The sequence below is a fragment of the Lampetra fluviatilis genome, chromosome 24 (genome assembly GCF_964198595.1).
Source record: "Lampetra fluviatilis chromosome 24, kcLamFluv1.1, whole genome shotgun sequence".
NCBI lineage: Eukaryota > Metazoa > Chordata > Hyperoartia > Petromyzontiformes > Petromyzontidae > Lampetra > Lampetra fluviatilis.
In genome coordinates this window covers 7,717,580-7,730,281 of record NC_136298.1, presented here as the reverse complement: position 1 = coordinate 7,730,281, position 12,702 = coordinate 7,717,580, and the positions used below count along the sequence as shown (strand labels likewise).

Here is a 12,702-nt window from a genome sequence, read left to right as displayed (position 1 = left end):
AGATTTGCTCTAAAGATTTGAAGTCAAATTATCGTTCATTGCCCGGCTCTTGTGCTGTGCACGTGGCAGCTGAGAGCCGACGCTTAAGCTCCGATAGCCCCCCCCCCCGCAACCCCGGTCAGCCCCTTTATATATTTTAAACCAGGGCATTGGCTGCCTCCCAAATGAACAGTTTATTACTAATAAACAGACAGCCGATAGACCAGTGGTGGGCAACCTGCAGCTCCTCGTGGTGGCCTGCTCTGAGTGTATCCAGGGTGATGCGCGTGGGGGTCATGATTAGTGCACGAGCACGATTGAGGGCCGCTCTTGTGGCCCGCTAACTCGTCTGGGGGGTGCCCATCACTGCTCTCGGCTGTGGAGACGCGTGGACTGCATTGCAATACCACCACGACTGCCGTGCCCCCCCCTCCCGCCACCACCACCTCGCCCCCCACCTCGTCTCACGCTGCCCCGAGGCAATCTCACACGCCGCTCCCCCCCCCCCCCACAACTAGATATTCTTGTTTGTGCTGAACTTGAATCATTACTTTCTAATTTGGCAAATGTAGTTGTGCGGTGAGAGCGTGCTGTTATTGGGCCGATGGTACAGCGGCCGTGCCGTTGGGTGATGGTGATCGCCTCTGTGGAGTGTGTTGTTGTCGTGTGTGATGGTGATCGCCTCAGTGTGGAGTGCGTTGTTGTCGTGTCATGTGTCTCCTGTTTATTCTTAAGCTTTTGCTCATGCATACGTCCAGCTTAAGTCGGTGTCTTGTTTCAGATAGGTAAGATGATTCTTCAGTAGCTGTCCTTAGGTATACATTCTTGCCAGTTCTGTCGCTCCGACAGATATCTCTTGGTTGTTTAGCACACCCGTACATTCCATTTTTTTGCTCGTGTTTATCTTGTACGCTGCTTTTGAATAATGTTATTGTTTGGTTCCTCAATCTTTCCCTCGAGTTAATCCCTCTTGGGTTGTTAAGATGGCTGTGGAGAGGCCTTCATCTAGCAGCGCATAGGATAGTTCATGGCTGATGATGCTAGTGAGAATGATGATGATGATAATGGTAGGTTAGCTAGGCACGGTAACGATAGACCTCTCCCTAGACTTATTCGATGGGTCATCACCAATGCAAGATTGTAGTGGACTCGACTTATTTATTTTGTCTCATTGTTACCACCTCGTTGGCACCGACATGGGCACCGGATCTGTGAAAAAGTGCTTTGCAACTTATCGGATTCCCCCAGTATAGATAAATATTCTGATTCTGATCTCCACGAGGCTGGCGACTTAGGGGAAAGACTTTGGTGGGATACGGTTAGGACAGATCTCGGGGGAGGCGAGGAGGTGGGGGGGGGGTCTCGTGTCTACTACGCAGCAAGCAGCCGCTGCAGGATATGGCCGGGGGTAGGGAGCGCGTGGCACCACGCGGTGGCATCGGCGTGACTCGTCGTCGGCGTTGTAATTGCAGTGGGAGCGTCGCGGGGCCCCAGCCCGCTCACGCTGAGCGCTCACGACTCGGTGCCCATCGCCGCCGCCTTCACCGAGTCCATCAGCGCCTACTTCAAGGGCGCCGACCACAACAAGTGAGCGTGGCGTCCACGGCCGGCACGCCTACGGTGGTGCTGCGGTAGCGCTATGCAGCAGGGGGAGCTAGCGAAGGGCGCGTGTGAGTCTGTGGTATGTGAGTGTGTGGTATGTGAGTGTGCGCGTCTGTCAATGCGTCCATGTGGGGGGCGGAAGTGTAGCGGTTCCCGTGATGTCCTACGATATCGGTGACCCGAGTTCGACTCCCACTCGTGGCCAACACCAGTTATGATTTTCTGAACGACTCCCCTGGGTCGACTCAACCTCAAGTGAGTACGTGGTGCGGTGTGTAAACATCTACCCTGGGGAGATGAAGGTAGCTGGGCGTGGTTTAGGCCACCCATCCCCTTGTGTGCAAATATCACTGTCCCCAAAAGTCTGTTAAGGCTACACGAGGTATCTCAGCGCTTGTGAGATGCAATTTTCATTTACGACGCTATATAAAACTAATCAATATATTTTTTATTATTAGATTAGTGTTCAAATACTCTATGGGTTCTTTCGGTAAAGTCACGTAGGTAGAAAAATAATAGATCACGACGTTTCGATCGCAACACAAGCAATCGTCATCAGGTGGGACAACCACAGCAAGACAAAACTGCTGAAGTAGGCGAGAGACCTGCCGTGGCACGAGGTTATATAGTAGTGTATAGTGTGGTGTATAGTGTAGTGTGTAGTTTAGTGTGTAGTGTATAGTGTAGTGTATAGTAGTGTATAGTGTAGTGTATAGTGTAGTGTATAGTATAATGTATAGTGTAGTGTATAGTAGTGTGTAGTAGTGTATAGTGAGTGTATAGTGTAATGTATAGTGTAGTGTATAGTAGTGTGTAGTGTAGTGTATATTAGTGTGTAGTGTAGTGTATATTAGTGTGTAGTGTAGTGTATATTAGTGTGTAGTGTAGTGTATAGTGTAGTGTATATTAGTGTGTAGTGTAGTGTATAGTGCAGTGTATAGTATATAGTGTAGTGTATTGTAGTGTGTAGTAGTGTATAGTGTAGTGTGTAGTGTATAGTGTAGTGTATAGTAGTGTGTAGTATAGTGTAGTGTATAGTGTAGTGTATAGTGTAGTTTAGTGTGTAGTGTAGTGTATATTGTAGTGTGTAGTGTAAAGTGTAGTGTGTAGTGTATAGTGTAGTGTATAGTGTAGTGTATAGTAGGCCTAGGCAGTAGGGGGGGGGGATAGAGGGGGGGGAGGAGGAAGGGCAGAAAGTGAACCCCTAGGCAGCACCCGGGTCACTGGAGTAGAGATCGGAGAGAGATGCAGAGAGAGATAAAGACAGAGAGTCGGATATAACAGCTGACATAGGCAGGTAGGATGGAAGCATCACAGCCAGTTAAGACTTTACCTGGTTAATAACGTCCTTCCAATGATTGCTCAGTTTGTACCCATCTTCTCGGTTGAAGTTGTGTCTGTGTTTATATATCTGGATGGCTTCATGAACAAATCTCTGATAATAGCCGGTGGGTTTGCAGAGTACCTTCGTCTTGGAAAAGTCAATTTCGTGTGAGCCCACTGAGTTAAAATAATGATCAGCAACGGCAGAGGTCTTGGTCCGACCGTGTTTCAGATCTGCCTTGTGTTTGCAAACGCGGTCCGAGATATGTCGTTTCGTTTCCCCAATGCCGCAGCCACAACTAATGTTCAAATGTATCTGTATTTGCATGTCACAATTTGTATAAAATTTGGCAGAAAAGACTAAAACTAGATTTCCTAAAAGTCCCGCTTCAAATTCCACTTTCATCCTAATAGGGATCGCGACTCGCTTGCATCGCCATTCGAGGTGTTAACGATTCCGGATTTACGATTCGGTAATTTTCTTGAACACTGGCGGTGAATGTCGGCGTTCGCCGCGCGCGTGTCCCCACGTGCGTGCCTGCGCTCGTGTGCAGCTGCATCGTGAAGGTGGTGGGCGAGATGACGGTGTCGTTCCCGGCGGGCGTGGCGCGCGTCTTCGGGGGCAGCACCTCCCCGCCCGTGCTCAGCTTCCGCCTGCGGCACGCGCGCCGCCTCGAAGCCGTGAGGCCCAACGCCTCGCTGCTCTTCAGGTGAGCGCCGCTGGGGGGGGGTGGCGGTGATCGGGAAAGGGGCGAAGGGTTGGGGGACGGTGCCACTGCTCCATATAAGGCTGTGGGATTTCTCCCACATTCCCAACATTCCTCCCAAAGAACAATTTTGCCAGACGTCCCAATGCAACGGCCATCCTGAAAAATGCTCGGAAACACATTCCTCTGCGGAGGGAGCTGGTAGGAACGTTGGGTTGCTCGGTCAATGGGCAGGGTCAACGGCGGCGTGGTGTATTCCGCAAATATGCCCGACTGTGAGGGCGGGCACAAGCCGGCGTGAGTAGGTTAAACGTTGAGTTTTATAAGGGCACCACGGGGTGACCAACCCCTCCCCACCCCCCACCCAGCCCCTCCCCACCCAGCCCCTCCCCAACCAGCCCCTCCCCACCCAGCCCTTCCCCACCCTCCCCTCCCTACCCAGCCCCTCCCTCCCCACCCAGCCACTCCCTGCACGACGGACGGACACAATAATCCCCTGTGGGCTGGTGGAACCAGGAGGTTCCTACCAGTATATCGCCATGTATGTCTTTGTTGGGGGAAACAAAGAACTCGTGTTTATTATCTGACCAGGTGGTGCAGTGGTCAGGGTGCCAATGAGTTCAAGTCTCGGTCGGTGTTCATCTTTCTTGGGGTTGATGTGAAATAGTCAACAGCGGTTGTCAGCGGGTAGACTCGCACCTTCCAGAACAATGTGGAATTTTCCCACCACTTCTTTAGGGCTGTAACAATAAACAGCAACTCATTGGAATGGAAAGTAATTTAAATGAATTTGCTTTCGAACTGCTCACATTTTTTTCTTGCCCTCTACCATCCGTGCCGCACATCAGCCGCCGAGATTCACAAACCCCCCCCGGTCCGCGTTTCATTCCTCTCTCCGCAGTGACCCCTCCCAGAGTGACCCCAACTGCAAGGACTTCTGGGTGAACATGGCGGCTCTGACGACGCACCTCAAGAAGCTGTCGGAGCAGAACCCCACGGCGACGTACTACAACGTGGACGTGCTGCGATACGAGGTCTCGTCCGCCGCCCGGCACCTCGCCGGTCTAACCCTCGCCTGCCGCGTCCGGGTCGAGGTTCAGAGGTCGTCACGGCCAGTGCCATCATAGCCACCAAAGACTAAGACGAAGATCCCCCCCCCCGCCCCGGATAACCTGCAGCAGACTGTTGGGGCAAGCGCTGTTAGCGAGTGCCGATGAAGGCTTCCACGGCACACGAGGTGGTGGGTGGCCCCTTGTGGTGATGTTTGCACATTGCACAAGGTACTCCTTTAAGGCTGAGCCGACCTAGCGGAGACCCAGGACCAGTTGAAATATTCGCCACCATCATTGGCCGTGAGTGGGTATCGAACTCGGTTCGCCGGGTTCGTAGCGCACCGCGCTAACCGCTACACCACCGCTTCCCACTCAGCCGCCACCACCGCCACGCTTCATCGTCACTTCCTTCAATCTCCTCGATCCCGGGGGTTGTTTTGCGAGGTTTCATTTGTATTATTACTGCTACTGCTACAGGATGTCATCTCATTGTTTGGCGGCTGGTGCAGCACCGCAAGCAGTGGCGACTGACCTTCCAGTGTCCATGCAGCTATTGGCCTCAAGGGGGCTCGGCTGCCGTTAGTGGTTGTGCTGCTCTCGCTGTCACGGCTGTCATCTATGCACGTGTCGTAGCCGCTCGCTGAACTAAAGGCAAACCGTAGCGTTGATAGCAAACAAACATAGACAGCCTACCCCCAACTGTTCTCATCGCTTTAACCTACACTTAGCTGTACCCATAGCTACTGCCCACCCCTAGCGGTACCCGTAGCAGTGCCCATAGATACAGTCCACCCCTAGCTGTGCCAATAGCTGCAGCCTACCCCTAGCTGTACCCGTAGCAGTGCCCATAGCTACTGCCTACCCCTAGCTGTACCCGTAGCAGTGCCCATAGCTATTGCCTACCCCTAGCTGTACCCGTAGCAGTGCCCATAGCTACACCCCACGCCTAGCTGTACCAATAGCTACAGCCCACGCCTAGTTGTACCCATAGCTACAGCCCACACCTAGCTGTACCCATAGCTACAGCACACTCCTAGCTGTACCCATAGCTACAGCACACTCCTAGCTGTACCCATAGCTACAGCACACTCCTAGCTGTACCCATAGCTACAGCCCACGCCTAGCTGTACCCATAGCTACAGCCCACGCCTAGCTGTACCCATAGCTACAGCACACTCCTAGCTGTACCCATAGCAATACCCATTACTCCAGGCTACTCCAGCTGCACCCACAGCATTATCCGTATCTATTGCCTACCTCGAGCGCCAGCCATAGCAGTGACCATAGCTAGCGCCCACCCCTAGCAGTACCCGTAGCTGTAACACCGCCTGTGCCCGCCGCGCCCATCCTCCCGGCCCGGCGTGTCCAGGTGAGCGTGTCGGGCGGCGCCCAGTCGGTGCCGCTGAGCCTGGTGGCGCGCTGGAAGTGCGAGCCGACGGCCACCGAGGTGCAGGTCGACTACCGCTTCAACAGCGCTGCCATGGCCGCGCCGGTGCCGCTCACCAGCGTGCAGGTCATCATCCCCGTGGACGGCGGCGTGCTCGGCATGCAGGCCCAGCCGCCCGCCATCTGGTGGGTTCCCGCCTTGCGCCTTGCCTTGCCCTGCCATGCCCTGCTGTGACAAGTCTGACCCTGCCCTGCCCTACCCTGCTGTGACCAGTCTGACCCTGCCCTGCCATGCCTTGCCATCCTCCCTTTGTCTTGACCGTCTCACTCTCTCTGGCCTACCTTGCCTGTGCCCATCCTCTGCCTTGCCATGCCCCGTGTCTCCTTGCCCTTACTTCTTCTCCTGTCTCCCCTAGCCTCCCACCATGCCCTGCCATCTCTCCTAGCCCCACCATGCCTTCTCACTCCATGCTTTTCTGTGTCTACTCTCATTCTCTTCCTTCCTGCTGTGCCTCTCCCCATCTCGTCCCTCTTATCACCTTGCATTCTCAGAATCAGAGTATGTGTTTATTCTTGAGGAATCCGATGAGCTATGAAGCTCTTTTTTTGTCTCCCCCACCCCATCTCTTTCTGCCTTTCCCTCTCTCCCCGTTACCAATCCGTCTGCCGCGGGCACCATCATTTCTAGCCGTACCCTCTTTAAAGTAACCTTCGTGGCAAAGTTATTATAACAATCCAAATGTTACCTGTGAATAGCCTAACACACCTAAGTAACAACATGTCCTTAAATGAATTTCTCACGTGTTTGTATTACCTTGTCCTTTGTGTCAACAATGATTTTTTATAACCCCTCCCCCCCCCCCTCTTTCTCTTTTTTGCTATTTCTATTGTGACATTGCTGCAGGAATGCTGAGCAAAGCAGGGCACTTTGGAAAATACCAGAAATATCTGACAAGTCAGATGGGGCGGGTGAGTGAGATGCGATATTTGCGAACAGCACTTGCTCCTACAGTCTGTTAAGACTATACGGTGGATCTTTGTCTGCATGGCGTGTGAATATGTGTGTGTGTGTGTGTAGTTGTGTGTGTAGTTGTGTGTGTGTGTAGTTGTGTGTGTGTGTGTAGTTGTGTGTGTGTGTGTGGTTGTGTGTGTGTGTGTGTAGTTGTGTGTGTGTGTGTGTAGTTGTGTGTGTGTGTAGTTGTGTGTGTGTGTGTGTGTAGTTGTGTGTGTGTAGTTGTGTGTGTGTAGTTGTGTGTGTGTAGTTGTGTGTGTGTGTAGTTGTGTGTGTGTGTAGTTGTGTGTGTGTGTAGTTGTGTGTGTGTGTGTGTGTAGTTGTGTGTGTGTGTGTGTGTAGTTGTGTGTGTGTAGTTGTGTGTGTGTGTGTGTAGTTGTGTGTGTGTGTGTGTAGTTGTGTGTGTGTGTGTGTAGTTGTGTGTGTGTAGTTGTGTGTGTGTGTGTGTAGTTGTGTGTGTGTGTAGTTGTGTGTGTGTGTGTGTAGTTGTGTGTGTGTGTGTAGTTGTGTGTGTGTAGTTGTGTGTGTGTGTGTAGTTGTGTGTGTGTGTGTAGTTGTGTGTGTGTGTGTAGTTGTGTGTGTGTGTGTAGTTGTGTGTGTGTGTAGTTGTGTGTGTGTGTGTGTAGTTGTGTGTGTGTGTAGTTGTGTGTGTGTGTGTGTAGTTGTGTGTGTGTGTGTGTGTAGTTGTGTGTGTGTGTGTGTGTAGTTGTGTGTGTGGAGTTGTGTGTGTGTGTGTGTGTAGTTGTGTGTGTGTGTGTGTGTAGTTGTGTGTGTGTGTGTGTAGTTGTGTGTGTGTGTGTGTAGTTGTGTGTGTGTGTGTGTGTAGTTGTGTGTGTGTGTGTAGTTGTGTGTGTGTGTGTAGTTGTGTGTGTGTGTAGTTGTGTGTGTGTGTGTAGTTGTGTGTGTGTGTGGTTGTGTGTGTGTGTGGTTGTGTGTGTGTGTGGTTGTGTGTGTGTGTGTGTAGTTGTGTGTGTGTGTGTAGTGGTGTGTGTGTGTGTAGTTGTGTGTGTGTGTGTAGTTGTGTGTGTGTAGTTGTGTGTGTGTGTGTAGTTGTGTGTGTGTGTAGTTGTGTGTGTGTGTGTGTGTATAGTTGTGTGTGTGTGTGTGTATAGTTGTGTGTGTGTGTGTGTATAGTTGTGTGTGTGTGTGTGTGTAGTTGTGTGTGTGTGTGTGTGTAGTTGTGTGTGTGTGTGTATATGGCTTTGTGGGTGGGGATTGTAGCGATTAGCGTGCTGTGCTACGAACCCGGTGACCCGAGTTCGATTCCTGCTTACGGCCAACACCAGTGATGGTTATCTGAACCAGTCCTGGGCCTCCCCTAGGTTGACTCAGCCTCAAAAGAGTACCTAGTGCGGTGTGTAAACATCGCCACTAAGGAGACAAATGCAGCCAAGTGTGGTACTGGCCACCCACTCCCTCCCTCATGTGCCGTTTCCACCTTTATAGCTCCTAACAGCACTTGCCCCACAGTCTGTTAATTCCCATACAGGGTATCTTTGTATGTGTGTGTGTGTTTGTTTGTGGGCAATGGTGGCACAGTGGGCAGCGTGTTGCCCAACAAACCTGGTGACCCCGAGTTGGATTGCCGACCATGGCTAACATCGGTGGCGAATACCTAAAGCGGTCCTGGGAGGGATGGTTAAGATCCAGAAAGAATATGGCAAATTCTATAAACAATACAATTATTATATGATTAGACCAGCCTTGCGTGCATTTATCCTCCGAAAAAGTGATGAGTCTGTGGTGGCGAGTGAGGTTCCGTTGTCCTCAAAAGGGCATTGGTCATATTCCGCACCACCACCATAACCATTTGGGGGGGGGCAGATCATAAAGACGCGATGATAAAAGCAACAGTGATATGAAGATAAGAACTAGTATCTTGATTGCGTCTGTTTTCCAGAGTTTAAACTCGTTGGTTGCATAGTTGTGTGATCGCGTGATTGTGTGGTGGTTGCACGATGGTGGTTGTTTCCTCTAGGCTGCGTGGTTGTGTTGTTGCGTGATCTTTGTGCTGCTGTGTGGTTGCGTTGCTTGATTGTGAGGCTGTGTGGTTTGCGTCCTATGATTCTGCGGTTCTATGATCGTCCTGTTGCCTGGTTAAGTGGTTCTCTCTCGTCGTCGTGTGGTTGTGTGATCGCGTGATTGTGTGGTGGTTGCACGATGGTGGTTGTTTCCTCTAGGCTGCGTGGTTGTGTTGTTGCGTGATCTTTGTGCTGCTGTGTGGTTGCGTTGCTTGATTGTGAGGCTGTGTGGTTTGCGTTCTATGATTCTGCGGTTCTGTGATTGTCCTGTTGCCTGGTTAAGTGGTTCTCTCTCGTCGTTGTTGTGTGATTGCGTGGCTGCCCCCGTGCGCGCGTGCGTAGGCTGCGGCTCACTGCGAGCACACCTGGACGTGTCGGCGGGACCCAGCTCCCCGTCCACGCTCGCCGTGCAGTTTGGCTGCGAGGGAGCTTCCCTCTCGGGCCTGCAGCTCGAACTCGTGGGCCCCGGCTACCGCCTCTCGCTGCTCAAGAAGAGGATGACCACTGGTCAGGAGCTCACTCGCTCGCACACTCACGTGCGCTCACCCGTTTGCTGATTTATTCATTTGCTCACTCGTTCACTCGTACGCTCACTCATTGGTTATGTTACATTTACGCACACAGTCACTCACTCGATGACTTCATTTCACTCGCTCACCACGAAATTCACCCTCTCATCTCTACTTCGCTCCCTCGTTTGCTCACGTACTCATTTACTTTACCCACGTATTGCTTCACCTACGCACCCACCTGCCCACCCAACTACCCACCCGTTCGCTCGCCCGCTCGTCGACCCACTATCTCACTGTCGCCGCTCCATCTCCACCTCTGGCGCTCGTGTCCATATACGCACACACACACACACGCTCACTCCGCCGCGCGTGCTCACCGAAGTGTACGCCATCAATGCCAACCTAAGCCGTGTCCCGCAGGTAAGTACTTGGTGGACTGCTGACCCACCGACAGCGCCGCCCCTCCTGCGCCAGCCGGACCTCCCTCCCCGCACGCGCCGCTCCCCTCCGCCGCCACTAGCGGTTGTGGCGCCCGTGAGCGTTGGCGCTGCGGTCGACGCTGGCGTGGGCTGGAGCCTGGAGGGGTTGTCAGTCGGGGCCGCAGAGCCCGGCGAGCGTGGAGGCCGGAAGATTCTCGCCAACTCCCGACGCGAGCCGCAAGCCTCTTCCAGCCTCGCCGGTGCCGGGTGCTCCCGACTGGATTGGCGTCCGTCTGTCCGTCCGTGCGTCTGCGAGTCCGCTGGTTTCGGCCGAACGCACGGTGGTGATGGAGGCTGCCCCCCCCACTCCCTGACCCTAAATGTTGCCAGCTCCTGCAGGTGCCCCCCGACCCCCCACTCCACACCATCACCCGCAGCACCCCCCCCCCCCCCCAAGGTGCCACCACAGCTCCCAACGTCGCCAGTTCTCTCCCACGCCGCCGGTACACACGGCGTGGCCGTTGTGTGTCTCTACGGACCTGCCTGCCGGTCCTCCCATGGACAAGCCATTAAGCAAGAACTTTGCACTTTACATTGTATACCCTTGTTAAGTTTTTTTTGTTTCGTTATAGGGGTAGGAATTACTTCATGGTGTTAACGTTGGTATCGTTGTTATTGTAATGTTTTATATATATAGTGTTGTTTCTTTTCTCCTCTGGCCCGGCTTCCCGTCGCCGTCGAGTGCGCGCGGTGACTGTGCGATGCCACGTGCGTGAGACGCGCGCACGGCTGGCACACCGGCTGTGTTTGGCGTCGCCTGCTGCCGCCGTTGTATTCTCGTCGACAGCGGCGGGGGGGGGGGGCAGTGCCATCGTTGCGCAACGCCGCTGCCCCCCTGCCCATCGTTCGATGCTGCGATCACTAATCGTCCCAGTGGTGTCGATATAAATATTTACACACATATGCAGACACGCATACGTGGGTTTATGTTGATTCTCTCTCTCTCTCTCCAAGATCCTTGATTTTGTCTTCGTTTTGGTTGTTGTTGTAATTTTGATTCGTTTGCTACTGTCTGCTTGGCAGGGTTCGCGTGCCTCTGGGCGCGTGTCTTTGTGCGTGCGTGCGTCTTTGTGCGTGTGTGCGTCTTTGTGCGTGTGTGCGTCTTTGTGCGTGTGTGCGTCTTTGTGTGTGTGCGTGCGTCTTTGTCTGTGTGTGTGCGTGTGTGCGTGTACATGCGTGTGTGTCCGTGTGCGTGCGTGTGTGTACGTGTGCGTGTGTACATGCATGTGTGTACGTGTGTGTACGTGTGTGCGTGTACATGCGTGCGTGTACATGCGTGTGTGTACGTGTGTGCATGCGCGTGTGCACATGCGTGTGTGCACATGCGTGTGTGTACGTGTGTGTGCGTGCGTGTACATGCGGGTGTGTGCGTGTACATGCGTGTGTGTACGTGTGTGCATGCGCATGTGCACATGCGTGTGTGTACGTGTGTGTGCGTGTACATGCGCGTGTGTGCGTGTACATGCGCGTGTGTACGTGTGTGCGTGTACATGCGTGTGTGTACGTGTGTGCATGCGCGTGTGCACATGCGTGTGTGTACGTGTGTGTGTGCATGTACATGCGCGTGTGTGCATGTACATGCGCGTGTGTACGTGTGTGCGTGTACATGTGCGTGTGTATGTGTGTGCGTGTGTGCGTGTACATGCGCGTGTGTACGTGTGTGCGTGTACATGCGCGTGTGCACATATTTGCACGTGTGTGACCCTGCAATACCGCGACGCATCTGCCAGAGGCTCTAAGCTGCTCCTCTGGAAGGGATGATGATGATGTTTGACTGCTGCTGCTGCTGTGTGTGTGTGCTCGTGTCTAGTCGAGAACGCTGTAGGTTTCTCACTCATTTTAAATGTTAGACCTGCCTTACGTGGTGGCGAGTTAAAACAAAACAAAAAAAAGACACGATATATTCTAATGTAAATAGTCGGTGATTTGTTCCTGAGCACCTATATGATAATGATGATGATGGTAGTCGTAATACAGACAACAGAAATTGTACATATATAGAGATTCAGTCACTCTTAAGAATATTTTTTTTTAATGTGTTGCACTTGTAATAAAATTTAAGAAAATGTATATTCTAGAGCGGGGGAGGACGGATCGTGTGCTGTACGTACACCGAGGGGGGTTTTCTGTTCGGTAACAAAACAAAAAAAATTAACAAATCGGAAAAATTACAAATTCCCGTTGGGTTATAAAAATGAAATAACGGTGATTTTTTTATTTACTTTTTGTTTCTTCTTAACTTCCGCCTCTGTCATGTCCTCTCTGTGCGGTGCTAACACACCGAGAGATGCCGTGTATATACCGCCAACGTAACCGTCCATGTAGAACTTACCGTTACCGCTTTCACTTGTATATGCCAAACAGATCCGTTCGCATATAAAGACATCTATTGATGGACGCACGTTTGTCTCGTCTGATGGGAGCGTGCGCGCGCACACACGCGCACGCGCACGTACGCACCCCAACGGAGGGAGCACATCTCACCTTGAGGACTGTTGCCTGAAACGTCAGTTGTTGCACATCTCGCTGTCTGAGCAAAGGTCAAATATCCAACAGTGCCGACCGGTGAGTGGCAGAGTTTACAATAGATTTTGTGGATCCTAGTTAAAGCACTTAAGAGACCAGGACA

At 52.4% G+C, this 12,702-nt stretch overlaps 1 protein-coding gene across 1 annotated transcript in view; it reads left to right on the top strand.

Moving 5' to 3' along the window:
* LOC144941112 (F-BAR domain only protein 2-like) overlaps nt 1-12,471 on the top strand; it is a 91,633-nt gene extending 79,162 nt beyond the window's left edge. The window contains 7 exon segments of the mRNA XM_078867608.1: nt 1,452-1,566; nt 3,459-3,614; nt 4,513-4,645; nt 6,033-6,235; nt 6,954-7,018; nt 9,425-9,589; nt 10,015-12,471. Of these exon segments, the coding sequence (XP_078723734.1) occupies nt 1,452-1,566; nt 3,459-3,614; nt 4,513-4,645; nt 6,033-6,235; nt 6,954-7,018; nt 9,425-9,589; nt 10,015-10,037 (860 nt within the window). The 3' untranslated portion in view covers nt 10,038-12,471.
* Nucleotides 12,472-12,702: the final 231 nt, after the last annotated feature.